The 18923-nt window shown below is 40.4% G+C and overlaps 1 protein-coding gene across 7 annotated transcripts in view; it reads right to left on the bottom strand.

The window, feature by feature from the left end:
* Window positions 1-18923, bottom strand: part of DOCK7 (dedicator of cytokinesis 7) — a 108644-nt gene that overhangs the window by 62677 nt on the left and 27044 nt on the right. For all 7 annotated transcript variants that reach the window (XM_077928660.1, XM_077928662.1, XM_077928666.1 and 4 more), the window contains exons 7-14: window positions 18129-18214; window positions 14999-15065; window positions 13141-13290; window positions 10188-10268; window positions 9795-9960; window positions 8106-8248; window positions 5298-5391; window positions 3933-4095 (exon numbers count right to left, since the gene is read on the bottom strand). In XM_077928660.1, coding sequence (XP_077784786.1) covers window positions 3933-4095; window positions 5298-5391; window positions 8106-8248; window positions 9795-9960; window positions 10188-10268; window positions 13141-13290; window positions 14999-15065; window positions 18129-18214 — 950 coding nt within the window. The remainder of the gene's footprint in view (window positions 1-3932; window positions 4096-5297; window positions 5392-8105; window positions 8249-9794; window positions 9961-10187; window positions 10269-13140; window positions 13291-14998; window positions 15066-18128; window positions 18215-18923) is intronic.

Below are 18923 nucleotides of genomic sequence, written 5' to 3'. Positions count from 1 at the left end.
TCAGTACTTGGGCGAAAGAATTCCATTGTACCTTAATGATATATTTTGTTTCTGTGGCCGCCATATACAAAAAAACAGTATGGTCAAAAGATGAGCAGAGTAATGGAAATGGAGAAATGCAGCCAGTTTTTTAGGATTGTTGCTGGCTCTAGAAACCCACTGCTAGCAAGCTTTCCTAAGGATAGCTATATCTGAAGATGTTTACCATACCAGTGGGAAGGAAGAAGGGAAGGGAAAAGCTTGCCCCAGGTAGGGCTTGAGCTTCCCTACCTTCCCTCCTTTCTCTCAACAGCAGAACTTGTACTACAGGGGAGTTAGGAGAAGCCAACATTACAGGGAAGAAGCATGGCAAGGAGAAATCTTAGGGCTGAAAGGAAATATGATGCACAGGACAGCAGCTCACCAGCTCACCTGATTTTCCTAGCCTGGCCCAGCCTGTATCACCATAGAAGAGAATTCAGTCACTTCATTTTGATGGCAGAAAATAAGCTACTGCTTTCAGGACACATTTAGGGGGCCATAACCTACTACCGTGGATCTCAATGTCACCATAGGCATGGGGGAAGGCGTTGCCCTTTAGAGGAAAATGTCACTGTTCTCTGTTCAAATCAACAGCTTTCATGGATCTCTATGGAATGAAATAAACAGGGTGCAATGCAGTTCACAGCTTAGGGGGAGCAAGACCTGTCTCTCTGAATGAAGGCTGAAGTCGTTTGTATGAAGAAGAACAGACATGCTTTTTACTACACAACACCTGTGACCTACTATAGCTGGTGCACACCTCTACCTATATAAGAGTTTCCACTGAACTGGATGGCACAAAATAAATCGGCTCCATTCTGGATTTCATTCAAGTGCAGTGTAAAATTTGATTCTTGCCTAGTAGCTGCCCCCACTCCAGTGACATAGAAAAGTGCACCCCCTTAGCTTCTCCTCTATAGAAGAATGTCTGCCATTCAACCCTCCAGAATTTAGGACACCACTATGGTGATCGTAGCCTCCCACAATTCCTTGCACTAGCCTCTGCTGAGAGAAGGGAAAGGAAATGACGCCACTTGCACATCAAGCTAAGCCATGTGGACAAGAATCAATGAGCTCGAGCGAAGTATTAGGGTTGTGTTCTCCCCTTTCCTCCTACCATGTAGTTGGGAGGACTTTTGTCAAGTTTGATTTCTCTTTTACATGTTACACTTAATGCATGGCATGCAGCTGTGTCTGTTTCTTCTTCTTCTTCTTCTGAAATCTAGTATTTAACCCTTTGAATTTCATTGCTGAAGACACAGTGAAGTATCTCTCACAGCTGCTGTGGAGTACCTCAAATAAAGTGTCATATTGCAAATTTATATTAGATCTGCTGCAGGCCTCAAAGCTTTGAAAATCTTTACGCTGATCCTCTGCTTGGCTCAATGACATTTGCTGAATAAACAAATCTGATATCATTTACATTAGCAAACTCATGACCCATTTCTAATAATAAGGAATTTTTCGCTTTTTAGTAATGTAAAATAAGGATCCACATCCATCACTTTTAGAAATAGATTTCCCTCATCAGTGGCCCACCACCGCTCCAAGAAAAAGCGAAGTATCTTTCATCCCAGTTATACAACAAGGCCCTCTAAAGATTACATGACTGTATTATACATATATTATTTGGTAGCACCGTGTCCTTGGGAAGACTTTTACCTGCCTTGATTTATTGCACACTCCCTGATGGTTGGCTGACCACAATTATTATCCCTCTGCCCTAATCCCTAAAAATATACTTAGTTGAAAAGAGACATGGAATTGCCTTCCAAATTCTCTTCCTGATTTGGCATTGAAGTTAATTAAATTTCTCCTTGAGAAACAAGAAATTTGGCCTGTTCCCAGAAGAACAGTCAGGTTTTAGAGAAAGCTGTTTCTGCGATAAAAGAATTTTCAGTTATTCATACGTGATGGCTAAATACAGTTTTCAGAAATATAACTCTTTCCAGCCTTCATCTATTGAATAAAATTAAGTCTCTCAACATAAAACCAAATTTGGGAGAAATCACTTTTCAGCTCAGTTAAGCTGTTGAGGGTTGTTGCTTGTTTGTTTTTTGGCCTAGAGTTTTGTGCTGCAGTAAATCAGATTTGGAGAACCTCTTCGATTCCAACTTCCAATATTGTTAGACTCCCAATTTCCACTGGGCCAGTCAGCATGACCAACAGTCAGGAATAATGTTATGTATTTATATTGGTTCTTGTATTGTAAACCACCCTGTGATCTTTGGATGAAGGGTGGTATAGAATTATTTATTTTTATTTTTATTATTAATGGAAGCTGAAATCCAACCACATCTGGAGGGCCATAGCTTCCCCATCCCTGCTGTAAATTATGCAGCAAAGCTTTTGGAAGCACGTCAGCTCTGGAGTGGCTTAATAACCTTGGTTACAAAAGGATATCATCCCAATGTAAAGAGACAATTATAGATGGTAACTTCACAGTGCCTAACAAACTGAAGTTCAGTCTTGATTTTTATAGCATCAATAACCAAAATGGATGGTGGCATGCCATGAAACCGTGTGCTTTACCCTGCTCTTATGGATATACCTCCATCCAGGCATTCTTGCAAATGGCATCAAACCAGACCAGACCAGGCCATGGAGACATCTCCTATGTGCAAGTGGCTAAATGTGCAAGTGGTTAAATGTGAAGCAGGCCTCAGTTTTCTTATTACAAGCAGTTCCCCAAATGAAAAAAGCTTCTTCAGACTACTCTAGCACTAGATTAGCTAAACAGAAAACAGAAGGACTTCCAAGGAAGGAGTCAGATGATTGTGGAGTGTATCGATTCTGAAAGTTCGGTGGGAGCAACTGTGAAAGGAAAGAAGCGCTCTCCAAGATGGAATCAGATACTTGTCTAGAGAGCTAATATATTGGGAAGGAAATGTCCATATTACACAGCATTATAGATACTACTTGAAGGAAGTGTTGATGTCCATATTTTCATATAAACTATCAAGTGGAACACAGCAGTCTTATGCCAAACAATCCAACATCTATTCCACCACTGCAAGGGCGGACACCTGAAAGGGACTCTCAGGATCTATTTATGGATTCTTCTATAGTGCAATGCTATGCACATTTATATGACAGCTAAAGTATGTATTCAATGCAGCATTAAGTAACCTCCCATGAGTGTAAGTAATGCAAAGGGACTGTCCTCCTCTTTCTCCCCCTCCCCCCCCCGCATGCCCCCTAAAACTGTTCTGGGGATTTCTCCAACCCTCTGGGGCAGATTTGGGGAGAGTGGTGGCACACATGGGGGGAGATGGAGAGACAAGTGTAAATTCTTATGCTGATGAGAAAGTTACTTAGCCCTGCACTAGGTACAAGCCTGTGTCGTTATAGATTCAACAGGGCTTATTTCCAGATAAGAGCATAAGATTGTAGCCACAGGCAGATAAATTAGGAATCTGGATGAATTGTTAAAATATAAAATTCTAAACAGCAATTATGAGAACATGACAGATAAAATTTAGAATTAAACAAAGCAAAGATAAATACAACACTAGGAGAACATTCCTAGAAATAGGAATTGAAAGACTTAGGGCATCTACATTTATTTCATTTTTTACCGGATTGTATGAACAACAGGATAACAACCAACTAGTATATCTCATGTAATCCTCTGAATATGCACTAAACTAAGAACTGGTGACTCTAATCAGCTTCCAGAAATATGAAAACAAAATCCAGAGGATACAGGCTATTGTGGATTTACTAAATGAGAAATTAAAAAGCTTCCCCTGAAGACTCTTTGTTCTCTGAGCAATTACCTGATTACTGAAAGTGTGATTATCCTGAACAGACTCATCAATCTCTGTGTGATGTGCCTCAATCACTGCATCTGGATGAAAGAGAGCACCATGCACTGTGTGAACTAATTAAAATCTAAATTCCACTCTTACCTGTATGTTGTATTTGGAATATAAACATCCCTTGCAGGAAACTCCAGGATCTCTCTTGTTGGTCGTACTCTGCTATCAGGGTAAAGTTTGACTTGCAGCAACTCTGGCGTTAGACAGTAATGTGGGTTTTCTGGGGCTGGAGAAATGTCTATCTTCAATTGAGCTATGAAGAAAAATTAGCAGTATAACCAATCTGGTAAGCAACCATTTGCCTGGCTGCCCATGATGAGTAACAATCATCACCAGGTGGTGAATCAGGAAAACTTTACAAAATATGGTCGTTTTTTCCTTTTAGCCACCAAGTTCTAATGTTGCTTTGCATAGGTAGGCAGGCATCATTATATAGTGACAGTGTTGGGATAATATAGTGTTATTGTTTGTGTGTGTAGTGTTAACATAACAATGTTGCTGCTTAATCACTTAAAAAATATGCAACTTCTAGTTACTAAGTAGAGCTACTGCTTTGGAAAATAATGTTAACACTCTTCTTTTTATTTATTTATTTTAAAAGCGTGCCTTTAAATATTTTCTTGTTCTGCATTAAAAAAGTAAGTTTTGCTCTTTCTGAAAGACTACTTGCTCGTGTATGTTTTAATAGGAAAACAGGTAGCTGCCTTATGTCAAGTCTGATCACCGGTCCATTAGCAGCCTGTCTGATCACTGGTCTATCTAGCAGCCTGCCACAGCCAGGTGCTAAGTCAGGACGAAGAGCAGAAATAACTTTCCAAGATCAACACCCAGCCTTGTGTCAGAAGGTTAGTAAAATTGTTTTAAGATCTGATCAGATTGGGGGCTTTACTTGTAACACCTATTTGAGTTTAATAGTCAAAAGGCACGAAAGTAAATATTCACAATTCTTTTCCAAAAGAAGGAATTTGGCGTGATAGCAAACAATATACTGGAAGGTTAGGATTGTCAATCCCCAGAAGGGGTTTTACTTGCTTAAGGCACTGTTGGAAAAATAACTGCTGCTATCAAGAATGACTCATAAGGCCTCTCAGACTTTGTTCCTCCTGGGGGCCGAAATCTGAGTCGTTCAGATCCAAGAAAAACCAAGGGAGCCAGCCACATAGACAACAGTTTCAGAGGAATAGTGAGAGAAAACGAGATTAATTTGTAATATTATTTTTCTAGTTCAGCACTGATGAGCTAGGGAAAAACAAGGAATTAGCTCTCTGTCCAATGTTTGAATCTCATGGAAGCTACTCATGTGTTATAAAATGGTTTACTGGGCCCACAAACAGTACTGTTACTGAAGAACAAAATACTTAAGCAGATACAGAAACAAAATTGAAGCCATTCAAGGTGTCAGTGGCTACTAAACTAAAAAAGCCCTCAGCCTTCTCAGAAAGATCACCAAAATACCTGTGATAGGCCTCAACCTCCGTAGAACAGAAGATGGCCTTCTCATATCCGCAAGAAACTTATACAGGTCTTCATCACTCAGGCGGTCACCTTCCTATTGTTCATTAAAAATAAAAGCATGCAGTAACTTTCAACTGTGTTCTTAGGTAGAAAAAACCTTTCCTTTTGCATTCTTTATTGCCTTTCATTATATTCCAAGGTTTCAAAGAACTGTCTTTATAATCAAATAACCACTAAAGTGTTATGTTTGTGATGAATTGTTTAAATAGCTCTTCTCTGTTTTAAATTATAACATATTCATAGCTAGATGAGATTCTCTTTTTAATTGCAATCAGGAGTAATTACAGTAAGCCTCCAATATATATATAAAAAAAGGCCATAATGATTTCAGGATGGAGGGAACCACTAATGCTCATTTTATTCTCATTTTATAAGTTAAGCAAGGCATATAGCTCTGACTTCTCTGTTCAACTGATCAGAGCAACTTCCTTTGACTTAGTAGTTATACTCCTATCTGACCAGGAAGAGAATCAGAACCAGAGCCTACAAATGCACTGCAGAGGCTCTAGCAGCAAAACTAAACTACAGTATTTCTTCCTTTACATTGCAATAATCAGACCACATTAGAGAAAGATTTCATTGGGTGTTCATTGAGACTGCACTGAAGTAAGTGGCCTTAAAAGCTGCAGTATGATATCCATTTTGATTGAAGGTAAGAACACCAACAGTTTTGCTACAGGCCTTTCGTACCCCCTTTGCACGTGAATCATAGGGGAAGGGCCACAGCTCTCTGCTTTGCATGCAGTAGGTCCCAGTTTCAAGCCCCAGTATCTCCACGTAAGCCTGGTAATGCCCTTTGGAGAGCAGCTGCCTGCCAGTGTAGACCATATGGAGGTAGATGGACCACTAGTATGAAGGCAGCTTCCTGTGTTCTACATGTAGAAAGGACTTATGCTACTAAAGTCTACCTCAAGGTTGTGCAGCTTCCCCTGGCCCCATCCTATGTTAATTGTTGGTGTCTGTAGGCAACAGCTTACATGGATAGACCTCTATGCAAGCTGTTTCTGTGCACAACTGGGCTTCCCTTGCAGACATCCATACCTAACACATGAATGTTATGGTAGGGCCAAGGACCAAGACGAACTCATGGCTGGGCCGTGGAGCCCTTTCTATGCATGAAATCTGTTTTCTAGAGACCAGTGCATCCAATCTGCATCCAATCTGTTTTCTAGAGACCGGAGCAAAGTGGCAAACTTAAGTGATAATAATGAAGGGCTGTGGTTCCTAGGTTGCTGAGCAGAAATATCTACTCTACCCTTCTCATCAGAAATGAGCTTGTGTCACACTGCCCTGAACCACTGCAGCTTATGCTAGTCAAGTTGCTAATTAGTTTGATATTTGCTAGTAACTGGAAATTGCCCATAGTGTGAACAATTTCATTCCCTGCAACCTAATAGACAGTGCACATTATTAAAGCGGATTTCCAGTATAATGCACTGTTTAGGGATGGTGGGAATTAGAATATAATGCTGAGAATATAGAATTTAGGTCAAATGTAGTTACTTCAGCAGCTAGCGAGAGTGCTCGTTAAGTAAAAGAGGAAAAATAAAAACCTTGGTTGATATATACTTTATTTAACAGTTGCCAACATAACCTTGGTTTTAAAATACGGTATTCTCAGTTAATATAGAAACAATTTTGAAAACCACCTGAACTTTCAACTAGAAACACACACAAATATTCTAGATTTATCTTTCTTAATCCTAGCATGCTGCTTATGGGAATCCTGACCTGACCCAGAATCTCCAAGTCCTTGTTTTATAAATCTCTTAATCCAAGGTGTAGTGGGAGTATTTGCTGGTATTGTGGTGTTGACATAAAGAAGCACCAATTTTGCATAATCTATGCAGAGCCTATCTAAAATGTCCTGAAGTGAGCTGGCATATCTTCTCCCGATACCCTTTACTTGTTGCCCATAACATGTAGTTTGAATTTACCTGTAAATGTAATTTACCTGTAACATGTGGTTTGAATTTATTTGTAACATTGGTTTCACCACTGTTAGAAACTGAGATATGAAAGCTAGGAGCTAAATGGCACCTTAAACCTAGGTTATGGGTGCAACAACAGAATGTCTAGGTGCTTTTTCTATAACAAGAATACAAAGCTGAAAATGAATGAACTGCAGCTAAAATATTATGTTCATTTTTCACATGGTCTAGTCCTTCCCCTGCTCACTCCCCTAATATTCTTAAGAGGGTTTCTTCTTCAGTTTTCAGAGAGTAGCTGGAAGTGGGGAGGCAGAAAAAGGTCCTCCTTTCCTTCCAACTCTGCAATTTAAATCTGAAATTTTAGGCACAGTACTATGCCCAGAGATCAGAAACTGCTTGTGCTAATTTCCCTGTCGCAAAATGCACCTAGAACAATGGGAGTTTCAAACACTGCTTTGCACCAACCCAAGAACCCGACTAAGGGATTCACTGACCCTGGTCATAAACTTCTCTTATTTATTTTGTATTTTTAGCTTGCCCATTCTGAAAGCTCAGTGTTACTAAATGTGTTGCTTTAAAGCAGCGGAATTGTAATACAATGCGAGATGCAATAAAATTGCAATTTAAAAGCATACTGTATCTAGCACACAGCATTACAACTTCTACAACCAGGAGAAAAGTCATTAAGTGGTATTTCAAGTGGTTCACAAAGGGAAAAGTTTGGGAACCACTGGTCTAGGGCTAAAAACTCCCGTGCCAATCCCTAAAGTGTGAAGACAGTGATGTAATGTTACCGTGAGAATGAATCGTGTAATACCTGTTTAAAGAAGTTTGTCACCGTGAGGGTAGCTGGCCTAAAGTTAGTCAGGTTGCAGGCCTCATCCCCACTCGTTGTCCTTTCCAAGGAACGCCTGCCGACAATGCTAGAATTCCTCCTCTCTGACCACGACCCTTTGCGTTCTTTAAGAAGGAAAGCAGGAAAAAGCCAGACCCAAAATAAAGTCAAATAACTACATTTGTTTTAGGAGCCAGCATGTGAAGAAAACGGCAGTTGCTTGAAATCATGAGAAAAGCAAGACGGAATGGGTGGTTAATGCTAAGACAATCGCACTCCTGAGGCATTAGGAAACAATGAAGCACAGCTGAATACCTCTGCTCCTCTCACATCAACCATACCCCAGTGCCTTGTGCCTATTATGAAAGTCTTTATCATGTGGAGAATTATGTTTTTCTCCTACTGCAAAAAATGATGAAGTTGGCAGTTTTGGGAGGGTGGAGGGGATGAGGAAGATGCTGAACAGTGGTTTCAGATGAGCTGAGCGGCTCACAACGATTAATCCACTCCTTTGGAAAATGCTCATCAGCCTGAAACACTCTCTCAGACTTAGTTCTAGAGAGCATAACAGATGGTTTACGAGCAAAATCCTTGAAAGATAAACCTATTTGTTATTACAGGCTTGTCCTTTTTCCTTTCACCCCATTACCGAGGCTTGGACAAGGGAAAAAATAGGCAAAGCAAGCTGATAAACATGTATTGTACACTAGGCCCAAAAGCAAACCCTGAGGCGTTAAAAAAACAACAACCCAAAATAACTATTTTGTTGGATCATAGTAGTGATCCATTGAAAATGTGGCATCCTTTCTCCAAGGACTGAGTGATATTCAAGGTGCCACAAAGATGGGGCAAAATAGGGGAGGCTAATGGCAATCCAGGGAAAGCTTTTACTGAAGCAGCAGCTTTAAAGAATACTTTAAAAGAGATAGCAAGAAAGCATGATGGATAAATAAGAGAAGGCTGTAGAAGATACATAGAGCAGCACGGTAGAAGAATGGGACAAGGAAGGAGAGGCGCTGAAAGCAGCAGAGAACGTTAGCCCCTGACATTCAATTAAGGTAAAGGTAAAGGTACCCCTGCTCTCGGGTTGTGCGCTCATCTCACTCTAGAGGCCGGGAGCCAGCGCTGTCCGCAGACACTTCTGGGTCACGTGGCCAGTGTGACAAAGCTGCAGCTGGCAAGCCAGCACCAGCGCAGCACACGGAAACGCCGTTTACCTTCCCGCTATAAAGCGGTACCTATTTATCTACTTGCACTTAAGAGTGCTTTCGAACTGCTAGGTGGGCAGGAGCTGGGACCGAACGGCGGGAGCTCACCCCACTGCGGGGATTCGAACCGCCGACCATGCGATCGGCAAGTCCTAGGCGCTGAGGTTTTACCCACAGCGCCACCCGCGTCAATTAGAGAAGACTAAAAAGTTAGGAATGGTGCACATACTACCATCTTCTATAGAACTGTACCACCCCCTGGAATGGGACACTTTTATTTCGAAGGAAAAGCTGCTAGAAAGCCCCAGTCCAAAACAGAAAGATGTTCTGGATCAAGGCCCTGCAGCTGGTTTTTCTTCAAAATAGAAGTAGCCATTTGAAGCACGTGGTTTCAAAAGCGTAAATGACATGATACAGTTTATGCTGAGATTAAGAATCACTTTGTAATTATCTAGATACCTACCTCCTGCAGCAATTTCCACTTCTGTAGAGTCCCTCTCCAAACTTCCAGCACTGCTGACTATGTTCATTAAATGAATGGCCGTCCATGCAAAAGGCATGCGATATCTGCCAAGCCTTTGGCAAAATTGTTCTGATTGACTTTTCAGTTTTTCTAGCTTTTCCTTGTTCTGCAGAGGTAAAACCCCAAAACTTACAAACCTGAAACATTTCTGATTTTTTTCATACTGCCTCTGCTATAAATAAATGCTGGGATTTCAACAGAAGGAAGTACTGTTTCAATAATGTATGATTTTTTAAAAAATATGAGAAACTTGCAACTGTTTTAAGGGCTACAGAACTATTTTAAAAAAGACACCACCTGCATTTAGGTCCAAACCCATTGAAAACTGCTTACCTTTGCTGCATCTGCTTCTTTTAAAATCATATATGGCTCTGCACACTCCCCAATATCTCCCTGTTGTAGTACCTTTTCCAGCTGTGGGGATGGGAAGTGGGATGGGATTGAAGGAAAGGAAGAGGCAAGCATGATGTTGGAGATACGTACACCACACATATACACAATGAACTGACTGGCCAGCACAGTTTAAGCTACCCACCCAGACACCCAATCAGGTAGACTGCCCTTCCTCTGTTGCACCAGCAATATAAGCTGCAACTATAAAAGGTAAAGAGAGGCTTCAGCTATGTATGTGCAAGCAATTTCAATTGCATAGTCAGTGCCCCTGCAGAAGTCACAGAGGACCCCCTGCCTAAAGTTTTGGCTTTGGGGCTTTGATTGGTTGAGAGCCAAACCAAGGCATTGTTGTTGGATGTGCCGTGCTCTGGAACATCTAATTACAAGTAAGACCAGACAAGGGAAGAAGAAGAAGAAAAATGCAGTGTGGAGTTTTCCTGTTCAGGTTTCCTGTCACTCCATTCCATTCTCCCCACCAAGCAGTTGGCCAGCACTCCGCAGCCACTGAGCATGCTCAATTCTCATTGGTCCAACACCCCCCCCCCCCCCCCGTTTTTGTACTTCTGCAAACCTTGATATTTCCCCAAAGCCTGCTGATACCTCCACCTACATCTTCTGTGCGGATGCTGCCATTGTGGCTACATACAGCTACCTAACTAATTTACTGTTAAATATATGTGGAAATTTAAAAAGGAGACACAGCTAAGCAAGAATTTCTGAAAGTATTATTACTTTCTTCAAGGAGAATTTTGGGGAAAACGTGCAGGGGAACTGTACATTCTCCATAAATGTTTTATTTAGCTGTCTCTCTCTTAGAGAAAGAATCAAGCCTTGAAGCAAGGCAGAGAGTTTATGATGGACAGTTTTACCCAGATAGTTTCTTATCTTTTGGCATTTATATTTCTAAAGATCCTTTTGCACAGCTCAATTCAAATGTCACCAAGAGAGGTTAATAACATGGCATTCATTTAGAGAGGTTTTCTTATCGCATTGCTGGTGGGGAAACCCAGGCTCTGCTATAAACAAGAAAAGTTCACTCCCTCATAGATATCCTATGTGGATGAAGCAAGCAAACAAGCTGGAGCAGGAGGCGGGGGGGGGACGGACAACATTTAGGAAACACGCTTGTTCCCAGCAACTAACCATATTCATATATTCATTCACCCTAATCTGATACAATGATATGGCCATGGAAACAGGTTTTTGCATGTGCTCCTCTTGCTGGATCTGGAAATACTTATGCAAAAGGTCGCCGCATGAGCAATGTATAATACTGGATGTCTTCACTTAGCACACAGGCATGTTTCTATGACTCCAAAAAACATCAAAACAGATGGTCAGCACCATCAGTTTGGACAATACTGATAATCTGTGAGGAGGTGGAAGGTGCTAAATTCAGCCCAAGTTCTACATCTTCTCAATTGGGGTGGGTGGGGGTTAAGGTTGGCTTGGAACCAAAGTCCCTCCTCCCACTCTTTCAAAAGCACAAATGGCACTGCCAAGGCTGACAGTTCCAAACATTTGCTGGGCAGCTAAGTACAGTGGTACCTCGGGTTACAAATACTTTGGGTTACACTTTGGGTTACAAACTCCGCTAACCCAGAAGTAGTACCTCAGGTTGAGAACTTTGCCCCAGGATGAGAACAGAAATCGCAGGCCGGCGGCAGTGGGAAGCCCCATTAGTGAAAGCGCGCCTCAGGTTAAGAACGGACCTCCAGAACGAATTAAGTTCGTAACCTGAGGTACCACTGTATGCAGATCAGCTAACCTCAACCTAGTATCCTTCAGATGTTCTGGACTGCAATTCCCATTACCCCTAGGAACCAGGGAAATGGGTTGAGGAAGGTAGCATAGGATGTCATAGCTAGTGTGGTTAGGTTTTGGAAGCAGAAAGTTTTCTATAAAATAATTTTTCTCACACTGCTCAAATCTCATTTGGGCCCAGATTACATTGCAAACAGCCATTTCACAAACTAACTGGCAGGGGAATGATCTAAAAAGGAGCACAATATATGACGGCACCTGGCCTGTGACATATGACAAGCTATTTTTCTGGCTTATTTATCTTGCTCATGTCCTTTTCCTTCTCACAGACCAAAAACTTAGCACTATTTTCAACAAATGACTGCTAGCTAGGCTCATCTCATTGAGTTTACAAGCATTAATGTGCAAGTGCAAGCTCTTTGAAGTAGATTGCATGGTGTTAATCTTTTTCTCTTTTCTTGTAAAAATCAACTACTGTGAATATATGCAGATTCTGGCTTCAGAAGGTATGCAATGAGACGTGTGCAAAATTTGAGAACAGAATCTCCTCTTAACGCTGCTGTCAATGAGGCTTCCCTCTTGCTTCGGCAATTTGGGAAAACGCAATGTGAATCTCAATCTTAACATATTTCCCATGGCATTAGGAAGCTTTTTTTTTCTTCTTCTTCAAAAATTCTATTGCATAGTGACTATCTTAAGTGCCTCCCCCAGGCTAAGGCATTGCTCGATATTGCCCTATCTGCTTTCAGAGTTCAGTAATGTTACAAGTCTAAGGCAAGAAAGGTCAAAGCAAGAATTGTCTTTGGACAGAGTCTATATCTTAGAATCAAAAACCAAACTTCTGGAGATTGAACTCTTCAATTTGAGAATGACTGAATTCAGTCAGCAAAAGGAAATGGCAACACTAAGCAGCGTCATTCTGTAATCTGATTTTCACAATATTTGTAGTTTTCCTTTCAGTTTTCCCTATTGAGGAAGGCTAAAATAAACACAGTACCAGCAAAATGCAACCAGGTGATATTTTTTCTTAATATATTGTTATATGGGCACAGAAACTTTAGCTTATTCGTGCCAGGAGATAATACACTTTTCCGAGATAAAGAGTCATAAAGGGGAAAAAAAATCTTACCTTTATTACCAGAAAGACATCCTGAGAAGGATATGTAATAGAAAAAATGGCTGACCGGGCCAGCGTGGTTATGGCAGCAGGTGGAACATGAGGACGCAGCATCCCTTTCATTTGTTCAGAGTTTAAATCAAAGTAGAAGTTCTCTGAAATCTAAAAGAAAACAATAGCTTATTACACTGAAATATATCCAAAGGCTTCACCAAAATAAAAAATGTAAAAAATAATGTTACCGCACATATGTTAATTTCACTTTCATGCCAACTGTGGTTAGCTTTTAACAGCAGACAAAAAAACCTGTTAGCTAGCTAAATTGTTCATTTCTTAACAGGCAATGTAGCTATTTGTCCCAATATGATTTGGGCTTATTTAAAAATAAACTACCACCAAAAAAAACCAACTCTGCAGCCCTCCCTCCAATGATACCGTAGAGAAGTATAACCTTTCAAACAAATAAGCAAGGCTTTGAAACCAATATACTCAAAACAGCATGCACAGCCAGGGATCCACTTCTCCACTCGTCACCCTCTCCTTGGTGCATGCTTCAATGCCATCCATCAAGAATGACAAGAGAGCCCCAGCCTTCCTCCCTAACTTGGACCTGGATAAGGAGTGGAAAGCATTCCAGTACAGTTTTGCTAATTTGTGATAGCTCAATGCAGCTATGGGGAACATCCCCATCCCCCCTCTAGAGGCAACCTAGAGAGAAAGATAGGGATAAAGTTTGGTAGCGGGCAGTTCAAGTGTTTTGATTTTCCCTCTCCTTCAGATGATAATTTCCAACTGATCAGAGATAATCTGAAAATATACTTTAGGGGATTTTGATTTGATAGATGATAGATAGATAGATAGATAGATAGATAGATAGATAGATAGATGATAGATAGATAGATCCACTTTTTTGGCAAGGATGAATGGTCCTGCTCTAACACCCTTCTCACTTCAGGCCCCCAAAAAAGCCCTCTCATAAGGAAATATAATTTGGATTGAAGTGGAACTTTCCATCCATAAATCTAGCTTCTTAAAATGATATTGTGTAGTTCCTCTGGACGTGACTGAGGCAGGAGCAAAGAATTGTGGGAGACAGGCTCCTCAGATTTTTCCTCCTGCCTTGACGGAGCAGTTCGCTCTTCCCTGCCCCCGCCCCCTCACGTCTCACTGTTTCCCTTCTATTCAGTTTAGTTTTCTTTCATTATTTCTCTTTGTACTCTTCCTTCTTTGCATTGTGTTACGTTGTCTTCATTTGCTTTCACTCTCTTCATGTTTCTTTTCCTCCACTGAAGCATTAAAAAAACAACAACACAAGCCCTCCCTCTCCGCTTGCTGCTTCTCATTATTTCTTCACTTCCTTGCTGTTTTACATTGCTTCCTAAACTTTATTTGGTTTTATTTCATTTATTTTTCTATTGCAATAAAAAAAATATATAGAAGTGGAACAAACTCAGGGGCCCATCATGTTTCACTCTCCCTGCTGGAATCAGCTGTTTTTAGTTATGTTCACTGAGTTTTGCCTATTTGTGCTGATGTACACCACCCTGTGCTCTTTTCAAAAAAGGGCATTCTAGAAATATCCTAAATACTGTAAATAAATAAACAAAATAATCAGGCAACCTGTAAAATAGTTTATTGTATCCAGCAACCTCCACCATTCTTTACAGGGTCTGCTTTTTATAGTACTTTCAGTTCCTTCTGTTCTGCTTTCTATTTCTCAGTGTAATTTTGAATAGCAGGGATGAAAAACGCAGTATTCCAGTGAAGTCTTCAAGTGCTTTTAAGCAGAGAGCTGCTGTTACCACCTATGTTTTACTGCATGCTGTTCAAACACCATGCAAAGGAAGCAAGCATCAAGCAGATAACTCACCTTTTTCTTTTCCTTAACGTCGTATAATGCCAAACTTGCAAAAATCGGCTCTATTTCGATTTCAAATCTTAAAGGAGAAAGGAGGTTTAGCTCTATTTCTTAGATTTTTTCAGTTTTATACACAACCAAACAGCAACAAGGTTATTTCCCAGCTGAAACTGCACTACTGCAGCTGTGTGGCTCCACAGAAAAAAACTTTAGGATGCCATAGCTCAGGGGTAGAATACATGTTCTGCATACCAAAAGGACACAGGTTCAATCCCTGCTGTCTCCAAGGTATGACTCAGAAAGATTCCTGTCTGAAGCCCTGGAGAGTCACTATCTGTCGCTTTGGACAATACTGCACTAGACAAACCAATTGTCAGGTGATGATGATTTTTTGAATTTGTATACCACCCTTCATCTGAAGATCACAGGGCAGTTCACAACTTCTGGGAAACACGTACTGCTGACTCTACTTAACAGTTGTGCCATCGAGAGGCAGTCCTGCAAAGCCCAAACCTGCAACATGTTCCCCTGATCTGATCCTGCATGGGGCCTAATCAGCAGACCAGCTGACATGCCTCATCCAAAATATGCTGGTGTTTAAAACAGGTTGTCAGCCAGTTTGATTGCACAGCAGCAGCTTATGCACTTTTGTATATTGCTATTCATAAACCTTTTAAAATCTGCTGTGTATTACGAGATCTCAGGTCATAATCTTAAACAGACTTCTAATGAAATCAGTGGGAGAAGTTGTTTAGCGCTTAGGCGTGAATGGGAATGGACAGCAAACTGGATCAAAGCCCTACCCTAAGCCCATTATTTGCAACTGTTGAGCTAAACACAACAGTCCTTCTGCATAAAGTGTTTAGGAGCAGGGTGTTAATCACAAATAGCTTTATCTCGTTTAAATGCAGTTCTCCAAAGCTGCCAATACCAGAATTAATGAATTTACTCCACGGAGATCAATGAGATTATGTCTTTTGTAACAATCAGCTGTTCACCATGGCTTCTATCTTTCTATCACTGGCAGCAGAGAACAAAGAACTGTAAGTCTCAAAACTGTCCCTCTCTTGCCACTAATGGTACCTTTTGCCAGTTAAATAATGACTATTAGCTAATAAAGACTGCGTTCAAAACACTTCTGCTCAAAAGCAAGTCCCATTCATTTCAATAATTGCTCACCACAATTTTTTGAGCAGATGGCAGAACACCCTTGCATTTATGACAACTTTTAGACATTGTGATATACTCTGACCTTGACTGGGATATTTTTCTGTAACACCTGAAAGAATCTGCTGGTGTATATGACTCTTCACTGTCTTGTAACTGCTGGTTTGTTTATCGATACCTGTAATGTTCTTGGCTCTTTTACACTTGTTATTATTAAAGCTAATTGTTGTATTTTTATATTACTTCATTTATAATGGACTTTGTTGAATGATGCAGGACTAAAATCTCAGAAGCAAATAAAACATCAGAATTCAGTTTTGAGTATGTGGGCTTAAAGTTCCTAAAACTATAAAAACTATATACATATTTGTCCTTCCAGGCACTAAACACAATTCTCATTCTTCTTTAAAAAAAGACCACAAGATAAACATGAACTCTGTACAATAAAGACAAACATCATTTCCTCAGATCTAATATGAAGAGATTTCTGTAAAAGGAAAATCTTAATTAACTGCTGTAATTTGTTTTTTATATAGCCATTCACTGTACAAGAGTTCTCCTGGGAGCTGCATTCTGGTACAACATCCTGTAAAAGGCTATGCCATGGAATCATCTGGATTAGTGTCAGGACTTAAAAGCAGCTCTCCTCTTGGAGGCAATTCCAACATATATCTCAGTTACGAGAGGCACTCTAGTCTAACTGGAGCTCCCTAACAAGAAGGGTTGACCTAAGTGAGGACACACAAGATGAATACAGCCATGTGGAAAATCAGTTTTGTGCTTTATTTCTCTAAGGGAATACCAGTAAAATTTTACCTCGTGTTATTAGAGAAGAGTTATAGGCAATGAACCAGCTGCAGGTAACCCTACATTCAGGAGCTCCACTTCATTAAACTTGTTTAACAGGTTTCTCTTCTCCCCAGTGAAAGCTTTGCTAACTGCCTCAAGTCTCAAGTCTTAAAGAGGCAGCCATGGATTTAAAGACTCAACTTTGTCTTACTGAATCAGTTGTCTGACTGGTGGTGTAAAATCTCATCTCAAAAAAAAAAGGCTACATCAATCATGTTGTTTTTAGCCAATTGTCCTTTGTTTGTGGGATAAAAGCCAGATGTAAACAGGATGAGGGAAGGAATTGTGTCTCTGCTGTGAAGTAAGACTTTGCAGACATTACATCTTTATTATACCAGTTGCATTGACTGCCTGCGTGTTTCTGGATCAATTGAAAGTGCTAGTGTTGACTTTTAAAGCCCTAAACCGTTTAGGGACAGGTTACATGAAAGATGACCTGAACTCATACGAACTTAGCCAGGCCTTAACATCACCCTTAAAGGTGCTGCCTGTGGGTCTACCATCAAGTTCAATTTGTGGGCCTCCCATCAAAATTGGTGAGCACTAGCAATAGGACCTTTCAAGTGGTGATGATCCCGTTAAATTTTCTCCCAGGGGAAATACATCTGGCCCAATCTTTATTTATTTATTTTAATGGACCTCAAAATTCCACATCCCTTCATTAAATTAGCACTTTACTTCCTTGCACTCAATACCACTTTAATGTATGGGTTTGCTGCCTTGTAGCTCAATCGGTAGAGCATGAGACTCTTAAAGCTCAGGGCTGTGGATTTGACTCCCACATTGGGCAAAAGTTGCAGGGGTTTGGACTAAATTACCCTCATAGCCCCTTCCAACTCTACAATTCTATGATTCTATAGTACATACCATTTTACAAAAGCATGACTAGGTTTGAATATTGTGGCAAGCTTATTTTATCATTCTTTCCAGTGTTTTTAATGTACGATGGGAATATTTAATTGACTTACTGCCCTCTTTGCACATTAAGGTGCTCAATGTAGAATTTGAAAAATTAATTGTGTGTTGGTAGTTCTATCAGTCCCAATTATCATACAAGGTGCATTGATTTGACAGATCAAATGTAAGCATGCATATTTTTTAAAAAATTAACAACCTTATTACTTACTTTAAAGACAAACACTTTACAAGAAGCCTCTGACCAAAGTGTTCCTTGGGGATTTCAGGGATGCCCAGTCTTTCTATTGGTTCTTCCTGCAATCGGGCACAAATCCAGCAAGTAATGCATGCACTCCTTCCACAAACAAAGTGTATTGTTAAATGGCTAAAGAAGGCAAAGTAGATTTCCTCCCCTCCTATTCAATACAATTTAATCTTCAAGCTTAACAGCGTGTGGCTTTTGCTGCAACTATAAATAACACTGGAGGGGTTTAATTTAGGAGAGCTACTGAATAACGGATTGGAGTTCTGTAAGAAAATTCCTTGGAAAGCGATGATCCAAAAGTCCAGATTTGTGCTTTAATGACATGCTGCTTTGGCAGCAGTCGCATGGAAACAAAAGCAAATACAATCTTAGGGTCAATCCCTTTAAAATCTTTGGCTCCTCCACTCCCCCCTCTACACTTTCTACAAAAGCTGGCAAACACCGCTGTCAAAAGTCTAGGACTCGTATTCAACATTAGTCATAAACAAAGTAGACTCATGAAATTCATCCCACTTAAGACGGCTGTGGCCCTACAGGCCTACAAACCCAACAAGTTATGGCAGATCTTCATGCTATTTTGCCTCTCTCTTCTCCCTCACCATCTCATTTTAATGACTTCTGAAATTCAAGTTGTTTTATATATATATATATATATTCCTACTATAATAGACCAGCACTCACTATCTGGCTACAGAGTTGGACCTGGCACTTGTGTGTGCTTTGTGCTAGTATTAACAGGTCTCAGTTAAGCTCACAATA

This window comes from Podarcis muralis, chromosome 5 (assembly GCF_964188315.1).
Source record: "Podarcis muralis chromosome 5, rPodMur119.hap1.1, whole genome shotgun sequence".
NCBI lineage: Eukaryota > Metazoa > Chordata > Lepidosauria > Squamata > Lacertidae > Podarcis > Podarcis muralis.
Note: the sequence above shows the minus strand (reverse complement) of the source record. Positions and strands in the feature narration are given on the sequence as shown.